The sequence below is a fragment of the Fukomys damarensis genome, unplaced genomic scaffold (assembly GCF_012274545.1).
Source record: "Fukomys damarensis isolate Sample0158 unplaced genomic scaffold, DMR_v1.0_HiC HiC_scaffold_8, whole genome shotgun sequence".
In the NCBI taxonomy this organism is placed as follows: Eukaryota; Metazoa; Chordata; class Mammalia; order Rodentia; family Bathyergidae; genus Fukomys; species Fukomys damarensis.
In genome coordinates this window covers 25,460,998-25,480,331 of record NW_022900920.1, presented here as the reverse complement: position 1 = coordinate 25,480,331, position 19,334 = coordinate 25,460,998, and the positions used below count along the sequence as shown (strand labels likewise).

At 33.5% G+C, this 19,334-nt stretch overlaps 1 protein-coding gene across 4 annotated transcripts in view; it reads left to right on the top strand.

The window, feature by feature from the left end:
* Positions 1–19,334, top strand: part of Shoc2 (SHOC2 leucine rich repeat scaffold protein) — an 82,290-nt gene that overhangs the window by 50,784 nt on the left and 12,172 nt on the right. For all 4 annotated transcript variants that reach the window (XM_010634630.3, XM_010634631.3, XM_010634633.3 and 1 more), the window contains 2 exons: positions 5,711–5,848; positions 17,597–17,727. In XM_010634630.3, coding sequence (XP_010632932.1) covers positions 5,711–5,848; positions 17,597–17,727 — 269 coding nt within the window. The remainder of the gene's footprint in view (positions 1–5,710; positions 5,849–17,596; positions 17,728–19,334) is intronic.

Sequence of the window (19,334 nt, the reverse complement as noted above, 5' to 3'; positions counted from 1 at the left end):
CTCTTCTTTTTTGGTACCAGGGATTGAACTCAGGTCCTTGTGCTTGCGAGGCAGGCGGTGGAACGACTGAGCTAAATCCCCAGGCTCCCAAGATATTTGTTAATGCCATATTTTATTCTACTTTATGAATTAGTTTTTAACACTCAAGAATCAGAAAATTTTGTATGGAAATCTAGATTTTTCTTGAAAAATACAAGAATTGGTCAGTAATGAACTTTTATTCAAACATAGTGGTAATATTTAACTGAGGACAGTTTTGGCAATGTTTAAACAGAGAACAAACTGGTAAGTCTGGAGGCAGTTTTGTTTTTTAGGACTTGGTAGAGAGGTAATTATTGGGGTGTGATAATAGGTAAAGGCCAGAAATGCCGATTATGCACAGGACAGCCTCGTACAACAAAGTTATTGTCCAGAATGTCACAGTTTGAGATGTTCTGTACAAAGTACAGTAATTGTTGATTTGAATTGAATTACAGCTGTTCCTCATGCTCTAAAATTAGCCATATTCTTCATTCAACTTGCTTTATTTAATTGCCTGGTCCCTATACACTTTTGGATTTATGAGCTTCTTTAGTCTATGGAAGTTACTTGAGACCTGAGACAATTTCAAATGCTATTAGAAAAGTTGGGGAGCCTGGGATTTAGCTCAGTGGTTCTGCCGCCACCTACCTCACAAGCACAAGGCCCTGAGTTGGATCCCCGATAACAAAAAAAAAAAAAAAAAAAAAAAAAAGTGATGATACAGTAAAAATGGCATTAAAATCCAAAGTTAATTTTCCTCAGCTATCTTCATTGTTTCAATTAATATGCTACTTTGCCTTAAGCGCTGTAATAGACATAGATGAAGTGTGTCTTAGTTACTTTCTTCCTGCTGGGACATGTTAAAGAGAGGTTTATTTTAGCTCACAGTTTGTAGAGCTTTTTAGGCCACAGTTGGCTGGTCAAGGGGCCATGACAGAGGAAAAACAGTTCAAAGTGTGACCGGCACAAAAGAGGGAGCAGATTCAAGGGATAAGGAGGGATGTACACCCACAGTGGCCTACCTCTTCCTACCAGGCTTCACCTCCCAACATTACACCCAGCTATAAATAAACCCATCAGTGGACTGATCCAGTGAGAGAGTATCTCACACCATGATGTAGTTAGTACACCTGTGATGCATGAGGCTTTGAAGGGGCATCTACATAGAAAACATTAAAAAGTACATAGCGTACTTAAGGATTATTGTGTCTTGGAAAACTGTTCTGTTCATTATTAGTGTAATGCTTTCTATATCATTGATAATTTTCCTTGTTTTTAAGTCTGTGAAACTATTTTCACTGCAGCTTTCTTTTGATTAATATTAGCATTGCATTTCTATCTCCATCAGTTTCTTCTAACCTGCCTTTGTTTATATATAAAAGTATTATTTTTGTCTACTCTGACAATCTGTCTTTTAATTGATAGAACATTCACATTTAAATGCAAATTCAGTTTTAAAATTTATGTGATTATAATTACAACTATTTTCTATAGATTGAACTTGGGCTTTTTTGCTTCTTTTTATGTCTTCTACTTTTTCCCTCCATTGTTTTAATTGAACATTTTATTATTTTCTTTCTTTATAGTATCAGTAATATATGTGTTAATTTGGGTGTGTGTGTTTGCCTTGGAGTTTGTAGTACAGTATACATTTACTATTAATATAAGTTCACTTTGAAATGATACCATAATAGTACTTTATGGGTAGTTGGGTTACCTTACAACAGATTATTCCCATTTCTTCTGTTTTGTGCCTTACAGCATTGCTATCATCTTACTTAATCATAAATAATGTTTTATTGCTGTTAATAATTTGAACGAACAGCCTGTTAGATTTAAAAGAGATTTAATCTGAAATCTTTCTCCACTATTCTTCCTTTGTGTGTATTTGAGCTTCTGTATATATTGTTTTCCTTCTTTCCAGAGAACTTCTTTTAGCATAATTTGCAAGACATATCTACTCATGACAAGTTTGCTAAAGTTAGTATTTCTCTATTACTTGTGAAGGATAATTTCATTGGAAACAGACTTTTGGGCTGATTTTGATTTTCCTTTTTCTTCTTAATATTTAAAAAAATATTCTACTCCACTATCTTCTTGTGTGCACAATTTCCGGAGAGAAATCTGATGTAATTCTTAAGGTGTCTTGTCCCTCTAATCTCTTTGAAAAATTTATCTGTGATTTTCTGCGGGTTTATATGAATGGAGGAAATAATTTTTCTTCATTCTGAGAACCTGGGGTGAAAGCATGGATAGAAGAGCCCCATCTTTAGGAGGATCCTCACATTCCATTTTTATCTCTCCTATATTCAAACTCAGTTTCCAGCAACTAGTTCATTTCCTGATAAGTAGAGTAGTCTTACCAGGCTCTCGCTGTTTCTGGTAAACCCTAAATCTCTGTATTTGCATTTCTCTACATTTCTGAGGACAAAGGTTTGCCCTTTGGACTCAAGTCTGGAGAATGTAAGTAAGAGTTACTGATCATTATTGTGTGTTGATTCTTTTTCTTGTTTTGAAGAAAGGAGCAGTGATTTCCAATTTTTTACATGTCAAACCACAAATCAGAAGTATTATTTTACTTTCTTAAGACTGTTTTATGGTGAGTTACATCAATCAATTTTCAGATATTGAACTAGCATTGCATAGCTGCAATTAATCCTACTTAATCATGGTACATAATTCTAAAGTTATTGGATTCAGTTTTCTAATATTTTCTTGAGATTTGGGAGGCCTAACTTCAAATAGACATTTATTTTCCCCAGTAGAGACATTGTTCTATAGTTTCTTTTTTCTACTTTGTTTTTATATCAAGGTAATGCTAGACTCATGAGTTGGGAAATGCTCTCTTATTTTTGGAAGAAATTGCATAAAATTTACTTTAATTCTTGTGTAAGCATTCGTTAAAAGTCCTGTGACACATTTGAGACTGGGTTTTCTTTTAGAGGGAATTTTTAAATTACAAATAATTTATTTAATGGTTATAGTACTGTTTAAGGTTTTCTATTTTCAAGTAGGTTGTGTTTTGCTAGTTCATGGAATTGCTGTTTATCTTGTAAGTTTTAAAATTGATGTTTATAATTACAAAATTGCTTATACCATTTCTATTTTGTCTTTTAAAAAACTAGGCTCTGTAGTTCTGTTTCATTGCTAATATTTAGTGTAATATGTGGTAATATATAGTATATGTCTACTCTTTCTCCTTTTAATCTTTCAAAGTCTTTATAGAAGATTAATATTATTGATCTTTCCCCCAAAGAATCAGATTTTATTTACATTGAACTAACTTTTGTTTCCAGTGTTACTGATTTATACTCTTATTTTTATTACCTTCCTTCCTCTTTTCTGATACAAAGATTTAGTGTTATAAATCATCCTCTCAGTATTGATTGATGTATCCCACATCTCATCTGTAGTCATTAGGTAAATGAGCAATTCAAAATAGTAACATACCTCACTTTTTTTAATTGTTACAAAATATGCATAATATAAAATTTACTCTTTTAATTCTTTTGAATTGTAGAATTTAGTGACATCAAATACATTTACATTATTGGACAGCAATCACCTTTGTCCATCTTCATCACTTTTTCATTGAGACTGAAATTTTGTACCTGTTAAACAGTTATACTCCTTCTCCCCCACTTTCTTCAGTACTGCTCTGCTTTATGTCTAAAATTGCTTATTTTAGGTACCATGCATAAGTAGAATCATGTAATTGTCCTTTTCTGTGTGTGAGTTCACTTGGCAAAGTATCTTAAAGGTTCATCAATATTTACCATATATCAGAATTTCATTTCTTTTTTAGGTGGTATAATATTCTATTTGTGATAAGTGCCACATTTTGTTTATATATCATTGGTGGACATTTGGATTGTTTACTTTTTGACTATTGTGAATAATTCTGTGAACATTGCTTTCAGTTCTTTTGGTTTATACACAAAAGTAGAACCAGATCATATGGTAATTGTACTTTTTAATTTTTTGAGCAGCAGCTCCACTGTTTTCCACAGCAGCTTCACCATTCCTTTTCTCCACCTCACCCTACTTCTCCCTTCCACTTTACCCTACTCTCAGTACTGAGAATTGAACCCAGGGCTCATACATGCTACATCTTCATCCTTTTTTATTTTTATTTTGAGGTAGGGTCTTCCTAAGTTGCTCAGTCTAGCCTTGAGCCTGTGGTTTTCCTATTTGAGCCTCCCAAGTAGGTAGGGTCACAGACATGTGCCATATAAGATCTTGCAGCAGTTGCATCGTTTTAATATTTGATGATGGTCATCCTGATGGGTCTTCAATGATATCTCATTATTTTGATTTACATTTCCCTAATGACTAGAGGTGATGATAGCCTTTTTATATGCTTATTAACTATTTATAAATCTTTGGAGAAGGCTGGGGATTTAGCTCAGTGGTTCTGCCATCTGCCTCACAAGTACAAGGTCCCGAGTTCAATCCCCAGTACCCCCAAAAAAAATCTTTGGAGAAATTTCTGTTGAAATCCTGAGCTCATTTTTTTTGGTGTGTCTGGGTGTTCTTTTGTTGTACTTCTGTATATGTGCTGAATGTTAATCTGTTATCTGATAGAGAATTTGCAGGTATTTAATCCAATACTGTGAGTTGCCATTTCACTTTCTTGATGATATCCTTTAATGCACAAAAGCTCTTAATTTTGGGGCCAGAGATTTAGCTCAGTGGTGCCAGGTGCCTTGCAAGCGCAAGTCCCCAAGTTCAATTCCTGGTGCCCCAAAAATCCCAAACCAAACAAGAAAAGCTCTTAATTTTTATGAAGTCTAGTTTACCTGTTTTCTATATTGTTGCTCTTGTTTTCAAGGGGTAGCTGCATAACCTATGCATACTCATTTTTCAGAGTTCTGTACAGTTTGTCTTTCTCAGTGTCTCCAACTACTGCCTTTTTAAAAAAATCATGAGAGGATCAATACATTGCTATAAGTGAGAAAGTACTGAAAGATCGAATAACACTAAAAGAAACCTAAATTGCTGAATATAGAGTGAGCAGGAAAAACATACCTTATTTTCTTCTGTCTTTTAAAAGTTCTGTTAAATTCAGAAGCAGTTGTTACTTATAAATCTGTTCATATAACATGAGAATATATGGCTATTTGAAAGAACATATATTCATATACATCTTAAATAGAAAGTGTCCCTCAAATTGAACTCAGGATATATCTAATATTTTATTAAATTTGGGTAAAGAAGTTAGCGCTTCTTAAACTTTGGACTATATCAGTATTTGTGGTTGAATCAGCTGCTTCATTAGAATTATAACAGAGGCTAGGGGTGTGGCTTAGTGGTGGTGTTCATCTTCATGCTTAGCATGTGTGAGGCCCATGGGCTCAGTCTGACAAAAACAAACCGTAGAACTGATTGGTAATCATTTACATGTAGTATTTTAATTTTAATTAATACCTTTTTGAAGTAGCACTTTAAAGTTTTGTGTTTGGCTTTTTTTTTTTTAAGAAAAAATATAATTATGATAGAGAAAATGCAGCTTTTTTTTTCTTATAATGCAAATAAATGTGTTCACTACTTTATCACTTTGAAGTAAAGTTTGCCTGTGGGACAAGATTGTGTTTTCAGTTATGTTTAGAAATTGTAAAATTGACTTCATTGCTGATACAGTTTTGTTCTTTAATGGTGCTTATTAAGTGATGATGTTGGCCAATTGCAGGTGACTTATCTAACCTCATTACGCTGGATGTAGCTCACAATCAACTTGAACACCTCCCAAAGGAGATTGGCAACTGCACACAGATTACCAACCTGGACCTGCAGCACAATGAACTGCTGGACCTCCCTGATACCATAGGTATGAAGGCAAAATAGGTATTGACATTTGGATATTAAGAGGGCTATTTTAATACATATTGTGACAAAAATTAGATTAAATTTCAAAATAATCTAAACTTCTAAGAAAGTACTTAAAAGGTTTTCCATTTCTTGAGAAAATAATTAAATTTTAAGAAATGAACTTAGTTGGATTATAAGGAAGATAAAATATTGAGTTATATGTATAAATTCTTTTATACTGTATTGTAGAATGGGTGGAGTTTCTGTTTTGCTTATTTCAGAATGTTACATATTAAGTGTGATCTTCCCTTATTTGTAAAGTAGGTCACACTGAAAGATGAAACTGTTGCCATTTTATTTTTAAAATAGGGCCAGTGTTAAAAATGAAACATTAGGGCTAATACAGTTAAAACATTGTTCAACTGTAGTGTTGAGGAGGTGAAAAGAAATATCTTGAAATTTGACATGTTCCCACTGCCTTGTACCATTGGTAGTACAAATGGATCTAATCACTTATTGATCTTTTTACTAATAAAATTATTAGAAAGCCAGGGATTTAGCTCAGTGGTTTCGCCACCTACCTTGCAAGCTCAGTGGGGGCCCAAATTCAATCCCCAGTGTACCAATAAATAAATAAACAAATAAGTAAAATTAATAGAAGCGTGATGATGGGGCAGCCATGCATGTACCCCTGATGGTTCAAGTTGCCTAGCAGTGAAACACAGAAGTTATGGTCCTATTATGAAGATCTTGAAATGTATTTTGAAGACTGCCAAACTGCAAAAAGTTGAATTAAGCTGTGATGTGTTCTATATTTATATGATCTTAATATTTTCCACTTACCCATGCATTTATACAAATAGAAAAGTGAATTTTAAAAATTCTGGTGACTTTTTAATTATTGGCATGAAGATCTCATGTTTATTTAGACAAATTACAGTAACTGTACTTAATTTACATAATTTTAATAATGACTGTTTCAGTGGTGCTGTTACTGAATTACTAGAGGCCAATGATAATGTTATTTTTCTCCAGGACTTTGTTTTGCTTTTTGTGAGGTTCCTAGGGTACCACTTTTATCAATCTGTGTTTGATACTTGAAATTTTTCTAGTCTCTTTGGTGATACAAAGGTTTGTTGTGGACTAATTGGATGACGATTTTACTTTTAGTTCACCTTTATTAGGGGGATAAAGTCCTAAAGGACTTCACCCTTGTCAGACTATAGATTTTATCTCTGTAGAAATACGGCAGTCTCAGAGGCATCTTTTGTTAGGTAAGTGCTCTCAGGACAAAATCTTCTCCAATGTTTTGCTTGTTTCTGGCTTCCCAGCTTGCTTCTGGCCTAGTACTTATTATCTTGATCTCCAGTTTTGTTTTAGAAGGTGTTTCTAGTGTTTTATTTTTTAATGAGAAGATTTGAATTTCTTATCATTATTTGAAATAGAAGTAATTGCAGTTCTTAGGGACTTTTTAACAAGGTTGATGTAGAAAAACAAGCTCAGAGTTAAATATAAATACTAGCCATTTAACTGATTTTTTCTTGATTCTTGGACGATGACTCTATCATATTAGTATTTGTAGCAGTAATAGGTTAAGTATTCTAGCATACTTACTCATTCTAATATCCATAGTGAATATTTATCAAATATCTTATGTAAAAGGATCAGATACATAGTTCAAAGTAATAGGGACCCAGGACAATTATTTCCTACTTTTCTATCTTTAAAATCTATTGAAGTGGTCAGCATGAACAAAAAGTGATCCTAGAAGAAAGAGTACTGAAAAGGTTATGTGCTGTGTCAGGCATATATGATCTGGCTATTAAACAAAGAAAAACAAAAAAATCCCAAATGAAATGCAATTCATAGATGGTTGCCAAGTTGAATTTAATGGCAAATGCAATATAATATGGTGAATATAGACAAAAGACCAAAATAGTGATCTGTGTGATAAAGTAAAAGTATTCCTCTAGAATCTAAAACTAAAAGATAAAAAAAATATATAAGTGAAAAGTTAAAAAGTCAGTAAAGACTAGTGTTCTAGGATGTGAATAGAAATAATAGAAACTAATAAACTATGTTGTACTGTTTTCCTAAACTTGACTGAAACTCAGATAATAAGGATAAGATTGGAATTGTTTACCAAAAGATAATGAAAAAGTCATTCTTAGAGAAGTTTTAAAAATCAGATTGATTTGTTGAAATGAATATTTGTATGTAATATGCATGTAATATTATAAAACCTGGTAATCGTGATTATGTATAATAAGTTAGGTATGCTTCTTTAATTTTGAGGGCAGCTACCTGAAACTGGCATTATATCATCCTTTAATATTTGGTAAAATTTATCAGTGAAGGTATTTGAGTCAGGATTTTTCTTTGTAGGAATGTTTTTTAAATACAATTTCAGTTACTCTAACAGTTGGGGCTATTTAGATTATCACTTTCTTTTTGAGCTGTGTTATTTATGCTTTGCACAAAGCATGTTCATTTAAGTTGTTGCATTTAAAAACATGAAGTTGTTTAACAGCAGAATTCTTAAATTTAGTATCTACAGGCTCTAATAATGCCATCTGTCTCATTTCTGAAATTGGTATCTTGGCATCTTTTTTTCCCAGTTGTACTGATTAGAGGTGAATTCTGTTGATCCTCTCAGAGTTTTGATTGCCCCTGTTGTATCTCTGATTTTTATTTCATTGATTTCCATTTCAAATTTTATTATTTTCTTTCATTTACTCCTTTGAGTTTTAATTCCTCTGTTTTAGTTTCTTCCAGTGGAAGCTGTAGGTTACTAATTTTGAGTCCTTTCTTATGCATTTACTGCTATAAATTTCCCCATAAGAACTGCTTTAACAGTATCTCATAAATTTTGATGTGCCTTTTTTTTTTTGCTGTTACTGTTTTCATTATGAGCAAGAACATATTTTTGTATTACCTAAATACTATTAAATTTATTGTGACTTTATAGTATAGTATATAGTCTATCTTGGTAAATTCTGTGTATAAGTAAATGTGTATTATGCTGTTGCTGAGTGGAGTGCTTCAGAAATATTAATCATGACACAGATAAGGCAATCAGTGAATTTGTTCTACTTGTGTTTTTCTTGGGAAGGTGTCTCTTCTCTTTTAATTTTTGTTGTAGCATCAGGACAACTAATACGCATTATTTTAATCCTTAATCCCCATTTTTGTTTTAATCTTAATGTTTATCAGCTATCATGTTGCCATACTTGCCTTAGTCAGCTTTTGGATGGCTAAAGTTAATCTGATAGTCATTTTATTAAAATTAGTTTTTGGGAACAATTGTGTCCCCAGTATATCTTACATGTTTGTAATCTTTATACTTAACAGTTTATACTTGAACATTGGGTCCAACTTTCTGTCCCTGAGGAATTTAATTTTTTTTAGTTCTTTGAAAGTTCGGCTACTGTGTTAGGTCTTAGTCACATTTTTGTCACTCAAATACTGTGTCCAGCACCCACCCACAATTTAAAGGAGGACAGGTTTACTTTGGCTTCTGTCTTAGACATTTCAGTCCATGTTCTGCAGGCTTAAGCACAAAACAGCACGTCAGGGGGACTGGATGGAAGGAAAGCTGCTCATGAAATGGCTTCTGGGAAGTAGAGGTTGAAGGGATGAGCCAGGGAGGGAGATATGCCCTATCTGGTCGTCCCCCAGTGACCCACCTCTTCTGACCAGACCCTGTCTCCGAACATCCATATTTAGCTATAGTGTCCCTGTGATTTAGTTATCTTTCAAAAACCCTGCCTTTGAGCACATGAGGCTTTGAGGGGCATCTAGATGTAAACCATAACATTGCTCCTGGCCTCCAAAAGACTCATTTCTGCAAAATGCATTCAGTCCATCTCTTAAGAGTTGCTAGAGCCTTAATAGTTTTAGCACTGCTAAAAGTTCAAGTTCAAACTTTCCTGAGATGTAAGGCAAATTAACTCTTCACTGTGAGCCCCTGTAAAAACCAAAAGGAAAGTTAAACATTTCCAACATACAATGGCACATGGTAAACATTTCTATTCCACAAAGGAGAAATATGCAAATAGAAAAAAATCAGATCAAAGCAGGACCAAAACTCACTAGGGCAAACATTAAATCTCATAGTTCTATGTCTAGCACCACAGAAAAGATATGGTGATGAGATGTGAACTCCAAAGGGCTTGAATGGTCCCATCCTGTGCAGTTGGTTGTAGCCCCCATGGCCCCTCTCTTGGGCTCGTTTTGGTTGCTGCTGTGGCTTTCCTTAGAAGTTCATTATTTCTGGTTTCAACTTCCTGGGAACTCCAGTGTACTTTTGGCTTCACTGTCACAGTTTCACACCTTTACCTCTCAGGGGGCACACTGCCTGGCCTCCTGAGCCTCCTCTTGAAATCTGGGTGGACATCTCCCAGACTTCACAACTCCTGCATTCTGTGTTCTTGTAAAACCAGCGCCATGAGGATGGTGCCATTGTCTGCCACCAGTTTGAGCAGTAGTGAGGCCAGCTTGTAGCATGGCTGCAGAAGTTTCAAGTGCCTGGTTGTCTGAACTCTGGGAAACACTTTCCTAGGTGATCCTGAATAAGCTGAGTTCCCTGGGACTTCTCTTCTTAAAGCAAAGTCTTACAGGATGAAGGGTAAGGTGTTAACTTTTCCAGGATGCCTTCAAAACATTCTTCTTATTGCCCCGATTCAAAGTACTGTACTTAACTTCTTTTTAATACTAATGTTTTCAGCATCCAATCTTTTCCTCCATTGAAACTTTCAGACCCTTCTGAAATTTCTGAGGAAACTGACAACTTTAAAATTGGGCTTTTTGCTCCTGATTTTGTATATAAACCTGTCTAAAAGCAGCAAGTAGTAGCCATGCTACAGCCTGAACATTGGACTTCCATGAAACTTCTCTGCCATATTAATCAGTCCTCCACCCTTAATCTCAGTCTTCTGCAAAGAAAGGACATGAGCAAAATGTAGGCACATTTTTTGCCAGTGCAACATACATGGCCTGGAGTCCAACACTGTTCTCTCAAATGATATTCTGTTTTTAATATTTTTATGCATGTATTTGTGTTTCTATGTTGGTAAATAATAACCAATCATATGATATGCATAGAGTACCAAAATGAGTAGTAGTCTTGAGAAAGCATAGGTAATGCTGGAATGTAAACTCTTCCAGTAAGTATGACTAAGATTCTTTGGATTTACTTCCTTTCACCAAAGGATAACTTCTCCGTGTATTCTTTTTCTTTGGTTTTCTTAATTTTGTGTTGGTCTTTTCCATAACAAATAATTCTTTTAAGTGTTCTTATTAATATGAAAATATTTGCCTTCATATTGGTCTCTTGAAATTAAGATATTTCAGAATAGCATATGTCTCATGTCTAGCATGTTCTACATGGTCAGATTATTAAAGTGTGTTTTGGAAATCAGTGAAAACAAAAACAAGAAAAATTTAATGAAATTACATGTTTTGATAATGCAAGTAAATTTTATTATTTATCATTTACCATGCCTCTTAAAATAGTTGTTTTTCTTCATTCCTCCATTCCCATTACATTGTTTTTATTGAGTATTAGAAAATTGAGGTCTGATGAAAAATTTGAACATTCGGACCTTGATCATCTCAGCACTCAATTGGATTTTGAGATTCTCCCTTTCATTTGTTGCAGAAGAACATTTAACCTGTCATAGTCAATGACAGTCTTAAAGGAGTGTGTTTCTCTTGATACGTTGTTTTCTTTTTATCTTTATTTTTTTTGTCTTAGGAAAGTGTAAATTAAAGTGAAAAACAAAAATCCCAACTCCTATCCTAGGGCATGGATGGTAGTTTTGCAGTGGCTGCCCTGTTCTTTTCCCTCAAATTTTAACCTGAATCCACAACTGAAATTCATCTTATATCACCTTAAAATCAGTTTTCCAAAATGTAATTCCTCCCACCCCCACATGCCTTGCTCCTTGTTCTTCTAAGTAGACTGACCAAGATGTTTCCCTTTTTCTTTAACATCTTAACATCCATACTTCTAGAGTAGCTATCATTCCCTCTCAGTAATCGGTGCCATTTACTTATAAACTGAGCAGTGCCAGTATCATTGGCATACCATAGAATGTAAGAAAGAGACACTTTGTTAGCTGTGAACAACAACAACAAATACAAAGCTTTATTATAGCAGTTATTTTGCCTCAGACTATGAACCTTGATATCCTTAAAGTCTTTTGGGATTTCTGATTATTTTATGAAATCAGGAGAGAAAGGGTTTGTTGTAGAAAAAATATTTTACAATTTCTTCTCAAAATTAGATAAATAGAAAAACATACAACAAACCGTTACCTTCAAGGCTGGTGCACAGAACAGTTCACAGAATTATTTTTCTTGCACTGAAGAAATGTTACTGTAATTATGGTTATACCATCAAGTAGAGTTTTAGTAATTAGGTTTTTAGATAATTATAATGTTGCTTATGTATAACAACTGTACTAATTTTCTTTTGGGTTTCTGACATTCAAGACCTTTTGTATTGCTTACTTTTCATTTTGCTTTAATTTAGTCATTTTAATGTTGGGGAATTATACCTTTGACATTACTTCATGTTTAGAACTTCATGTTCTTTCTACTAATTTTTTTGCTACTTTGTTAAGTAAGATTAAGACCATCCGAATTAGTCTTAATCAAAAGTTACATCGAATTGACCTAAGGATTGTTTATATTTGCATAAATTCAGACCACCTAAGCTTAATTCATACCCATTTGATTTCACTGATTTAAAAAAATGTGACAGCATAAGAAAGCATGCTGTCAAAGTAGAGCATAGAACAATTTATAGTCAAAATTAAGCACTTTAAAAAGCTAAATGCCAGTGACTGGTAGTAATCAGCCTACATTTATACACAGAAGCTCAGCAACAGTGATTTTATTTTTTTAGTCCCAGGAGTTTAACATTAAAAATCAAGCTACGTCTTGCTTTTTAGTTTGCACTTTAGATGGCTGTTAAAAGCACCCACTGAAAGAGGTTTGTGAAGAATCTACTGCAGAAGGCAAACACAATAAATACTAGACTTCTGATGTCATAGTTTATTTAGGACAGAACAGTTTTGATGTTTATCTTTAATTTTTTGACCTCTTCTTGTTTTGCTGACATAGATTTTGGCAAAATGTATACAAACCCTTTGAACATGTATGCTCGTAAGTAAAGGATAAGGCCTCTGCAAATGCAGTTTTCTCAATCATATCATATTCTCTTAATTTTTATTTTAGTATGTTTGCAGTACATAATGATTACATTTATCAGAGTGAACTGGTAAATAATAATAATATATCTTAATTCTTTTTATTTTCCTCATGCTACCCCTTCTACCCCAACTTTCGTCTTCAGATTACCTTTTCCTTTGTAAAAGAGCTATCTATCTCTGTTTCCTTTTATCTGTTATTTTGCTCTTTTATTTATACTTTGGGTTTCTCATGTAAGAGAAACCATGCATTAGTTAAGCTTTTAGCGCTTAAACTCTTTGTCTTGGCATAATTTCTGTGATTTCTTTTGCCATCGATTTCTACTTTCATTGCACTATGATCTGATAATATGCATGGGAAAACTTTGATAGTTTTGTGTATAGTTATGCATGGTTTATGGGTAGTCTGTGTATTCTGTTTTGTAGAAAGTTCTGTGTGATTGCTAAGAAAGTTGTTGGGTACTCTGTAGCTATCAAGTCCATTTATTTGTTGGTTTTTGTCCAGTTGGCTTGTTGGTGAGAGTAGAGTATTAAGGTATCCCATAATTGTTACGTTTATCTGATTTTTTTATGTTCATCAGTGTTTGATTTTTGAAGGTAAATGCAGAGGTATTCAATTGAATGCACTGGTGTTCTCTTCCTTTGTAATCATTCTCTTCACCTATATCTAGTTACTTTTTTTGCCTCTTCTGGTCAGTTTTGTCTTGAAGACTGTTTTGTCTAAAACTAGGATAGATAATCTTATTTGTTTTGGGGCTTTTATTGTATACAATATTGTTTCCATCCTTTGACTTTTTAGTCTATGCAGTTTTTTTTTTAATGAAATGCGTTTCTTTTATATACAGCATACTGTTGGGTTTCAATTTTTGAATCCAATCTGCCAATCTGAGTCTTGTGAGTGGGAGTTGAATTTCTTTTTTCCTCCCTCTCTCTTCCCTTCTGCTTAACTGTTCACACTACATGGTATATTCATTCCATTAGACTTTTTTTTTTTTTTTTGCATTGTTGGTTTCATTGTCTCTAGAATATCTTTTTGAGTGAGTGCTGGTTTGGTGGTCATAAATTTCCAGAGGTGCTCTTCGTCAGGGAAAGAACTTATTTCTCCATCAGTTTTGTAGATAGGTTTTTTTATGCTATCTGTGCTGTCTTGGGGTTTGTTTTTTTTTTTTCACTAATTTCAGTTAATCTTAGTCTAGCAGCTATGAATCTATTTTTCATGTTCGGTTATGTTTAAAGTATCCCTGAGTCAGTGGCCACCTGTGTCATTCCTGTCTTGTAGTTCTGGCACCATCCTCACATTGGACACTCCGGTTGATCATACTTTCAGTAGAAATTCTTAGCCCCTGGATTTCTTTGGTATCTTTTCATGGACTAATTCTTTGCTAAAGCTAGCTCTTTATTAGTGTCTTCTTTAAGCTCATTGATAGTTTTATTCATATTTTAGTTTTATTTATTTTATTTTTTTCCTCGTTGAGTTTATTGGTACATTTTAGGTATGCAGTACAGTTACATTGATTATTGGGACCTTGTACCTTTACATGACAGGTCTTGGTTCTCATTTTTTCCCCTTGTCTCTGCCCTCCCTTCACTCCCTCCACCCCTCCCCATTTACAAGCATTTTATTTCCCTTTTTTTCATAGTTTTATTAAATCCATTATCTGTTTAGTTATATCATCTTTGAGCTCACCAAGCACCTTATCAGTCTTTTTTTTTTTTTGTCTCCTTTTTATTTTTGTGTATAGTTCAGCTGTTTGACTTGATTTACTCCCTCTTGATGCCCTGTCAATCACCTTTCAGGGAGTTGGAAATCTGGGGACATATTTTGTTTCTATTGTATATATGTATGTGTGGGAGTGTGCATGTGTGCTAAGGGTTATGGACCAGTTATAGTGGAAAGACTTTGTTGCTAGTATGAACCCCTCTTTAGTGTCTACTTTCCAGTGATGCACTCTGGGCATGGCTCTGATACCAGCACTATGGGAGCCTGAAGCAGGAGGAAGAATGTAAGCAGAGCCCAGCCTGAGCAATTTAGCAATTTAGCAAGACCCTGTGTCAGGCAAAAAAGGGAGTTGGGGAAGGTTGCAATATGGCCCAGTTCCGAGGCCCTGGGTTCAATTCCAGTACTGAAGAAATGAAACAAAACACACACACACACACACACACACACACACACACACACACACTCACCCCACCCACCCACCCACCCAAACAAACAAAACTGAAACAAAACTAAAACCAAACCCTGCAGCAGCATTTCTGAGCTTCTAGTGTTTACAGATTTTGCTCCTACATTTCCAGATCATTTCCAATCTTTTAAATGGAATTTTAGATTATAAGTATACTTTACATCAATATCTATATATGAACTTTATATTAATAGAGACTATAAAAAGATGTGTAGATATTAAATGCAAATTGACCACATTAGTATAAAGTATCTTCATGGCGTATTCATCCACGAAGAAAGGATGGGTGGGTGGTAGAAAAATGTTACAATTTTTTTTTCTTAGATTAAAGAACAGTCCTTTATCAAAATGTTTTTTACATTACAAAACACTAGAAAATTAGAAGAAATGTAGACCAGTTGAAAGTAAAGATTTAAATTTTTTGTAATTCTGATACTACAAATTGTTAGTTTTCATGTTTTCTTTGTAGTTTTTGCATGAGATCATAAAAACTTACAATTGATTGTCTAGCTTTTTTCCCTTAACATAACTTGAAGTCTTTCATATCTTAATTTGTAATAGAATCTTAAGTATAAATTATCACAAATTAGAGACATACTATATGATAAAATTTTTCTGTTGAACATTTGTCATGTGTTATTTAACTGCATTCTGTCTGATCGCTAGTGCAATCCTGTCAGTTATTGTGGATGAGGAAACTGAGAGGTTAAATAACTTAACACTGTCACATAAATAATATGAAATACTTTGTTTTTTTCTTATGTTGTGACACTTCTAATTTTAAAAATTATTCTGTTGTCCCTATTTTTGCCAGTATACATAGTTTTAATGTAGTCATAAAGCAAATAATTTTACTTTGTCACAGCCTAACTTTTAAGTAACATTTACATCCTGTTCAATGTTTTAATGTAGTGAAAGCAATAGAAATTATAATGCCTATCCTCATTTCTGATTTTTTAATTCCCTGGAGCTTTGGAAACTCACCCAGTCCTCTTCTATTTTTTTTCTTCCCCTTCAAAATAGATATATCTTATCAAAATGTCATTAGAAAGACACTTGGGAAACATCTTTAATTTAGAAAGCACTTTACAGATACAATTAATTTATTTTTGTTAAATGGTAGTTTTTATTGTTTCTTTTGTATTCTATTTTGTGCCTGTTGAAATCTTAATTAGAACCTGCAAACTTCTGGGTCAGTTTGCCAACACTATTGAAAAGTTAGGTAAATGAGCCTAACACCTGTGGAATGATTCCATTTGGAAGAACTGAAATGCTTGCTAAGTTTTTCTGAACTCTAATTAGTTAGCCTTAGAGCCTAGATCCATGAGAATATTTTTTGAACCAGAAAAAAAGAAGTAGATGAATGACAACTAAATAAGGATTATGAAGCATAGCTTGTTATGCTATGGACTAATGTTTTTTTGTAAGTATTGTAGTCATATTGCATTGAGAAAGAGTTAATCATACAACAACTTTTTTGTAAAATAGAGCAAAAAAAAAAATGGACAAGTTGCTGAAAATTGAAAGATGTGAAAATATTTGTCTCCAAAAAATAACTATCAAGCAGATGAACAAAATACTTACTTTAAAAGTAAAGGTGACATTTGTCATTTTAAACTGGCCTGTCCAAGAGTGTCATGGTAGCCGTTGTAATTTGCAGTTAGAAAAGAAATTCATCAGTTATGGAAAAAGATTCATTGGACTATAAATTCTTAATACTGACACCTTTTAAATATCAAAATGAACTTATTTTCTCATGTATTATTATTTGAGAAACTAATTTTGGTTTGAATCTCTTATGATAGCAAATATTAATTATATTTGTGGAGGTAGCTTATGTATAGCTTGGCATATGTAGTCTTGATAATAAAACTCGAAATGCCTAGAAAAATAAATTGGTCTTTTAAAAAAATGTTCAGTAGTGGCTAATATGTGCTTAGATATCAGTGATGTCAATATATTTGTGTGTGATACTCAAGGTTTCTTATTTTGGAGCATTTCACATTTCATATTTTCAGATTAGAGATGTTCAGACAGTGGAACCACTTGTTATAAGTTGAATCTAAAGATTAACTTATTAATGGATGCAATATTTTCTAATAGTTCATTTTTAACATTAACTTAGAGCTATATATTTCATTATTTCTTTAATATAAGTTCTTTGGTTTTAAGAGTTTAGGATCTGGCTTCATGGAATTTTTTTGAGTGAAGAATGTTTGATCATTTTATATCTTAAAGACCTAGGTACAGAAATGGTGGAGCTAAAATAATATTTTAGAGTAATTATAAACGTCTTATAGATAGCCTGAGACAGTATGAACTTCATCAGGTTTTCTGAAAAATAAATTTCTTTTTATATATTTACAGGAAACTTGTCCAGTTTAAGTCGTCTTGGACTGAGATATAATAGACTGTCAGCAATACCCAGATCATTAGCAAAATGCAGTGCACTTGAAGAATTAAATTTAGAGAACAATAACATTTCTGCTTTACCAGAGGTAAGAAATGAATTAGAGAAAACAAGTTGATTTGAATAAGTCTGCAAGATAATACAGGGAAAATTAATCAGTTTTTACAACTGGGTAAATAATTGGTGATTGAGACTTTAAATGAGTATGTTATGGATATATAGCCACCACTAAGATAAAAATTTCAAAGAAGAAAGAATGGGTATAGGAACATTTTTTTTTTTTTTAATTATGGAGGTAGGAAAAACCAGAAAAGTTACTGTGTTATATTCCCGTATTTTTAAAATATCATTTTGGGAACCCTGACTGGATTTAAAAATTCAGCTACCCTGCCTACCTCAGTTATAAATAAGCACTGTAGAAAGATGGCACAGTATGTGGAAAGAATGATGATCTGTAATAGAGTACACTATTATTAAGATTAATACTAGCTGCACCTCTCATATGACCCAAATTATTACTCTACTGATGCAGCAATATTAAAGCCTTTTTAGCACATAGCAATCACCAAAATGTTATTTAACACATTATTTTTAACCTAGGTTATGTTGCTTCTATGAGAAGAATATTTTCAGTAACTATGCTTGGGGATTAGATTTCTTTTTGTATATGTGTCTATATATTTATATTTGTACGTGTGGAAAAAAAATATATATATTCATCCCCCCAATTTACACTTGACATGAAGAAGCATTTGGGCAGTTGAAGGTGTAGATTTATATCAGTTTATAAAATTTATTTATTGGGTTTCTTATGGAAACAAAAAAATACAAAGTTTATAGCATCTTTTAATTTAGTTCTTAGCATGGTCAGAATATAGAGATGAGTTTTTCATGATTGCAGTTTCTAGGCTGTTCATACTAAGACTATAACAGTATCTTACTTGTGGCAAAAAAAAAAAGTATTACTGTTTGTAGTAGCTTAAGTGGGGTAAGGAGTAAAATCCATAGGTATTGGATATAGCCCTGAGGCCTAGACTATCTGGATTTTTATCCTTCTGTGATGGTGGTAATTTAGAATGACCTAAATAGTTGAGACTGTGCTTGTTTAGCATCATCCCCCTTTTAAGGGCTGAGTCATAACCATAATAGAGCCAACAATGTATTAATTAGTTCTGGAGATTCTCTTTGGATATGATTTGTGAGTTTAAGGTTGACTGCTTTTACTATGTTCTTATGCCTGAATATAAAAACTAGATCCAGGGAGAGGGATTTAGCACATTGGTTCCTGTACCTGCCTTGCAAATGCAAGGTCCCAAGTTCGGTCCCTGGTACCAAAAAAAAAACTAGATCCATATCAAAATTGAACACACACACACACGTATATGTACACGTACACGAATATATAATAACTGAAATGGGTCAAACTTTTTTGTTTTGTTTTTTGAGACAGAGTCTCACTATGTAGTTCAGGCTGACTTTGAGCACATTGTTTAGCCCAGTTTGGCCTCAAACTCATAGGGGTCTTCCTGCCTCAGCCTCCTGAGTGCTGAGATTATGAGTGTATGCCAGCTTGCCCAGCAGGTCAGAATTTTTCTTAAGTTTTAGGTTCAGCAAAGTGAAGTAGATGGTGCAGACTTTCTCTACATTCCTTGTTTCCACATACACATAGCTACCCCCATCATTGATATCCTCTGC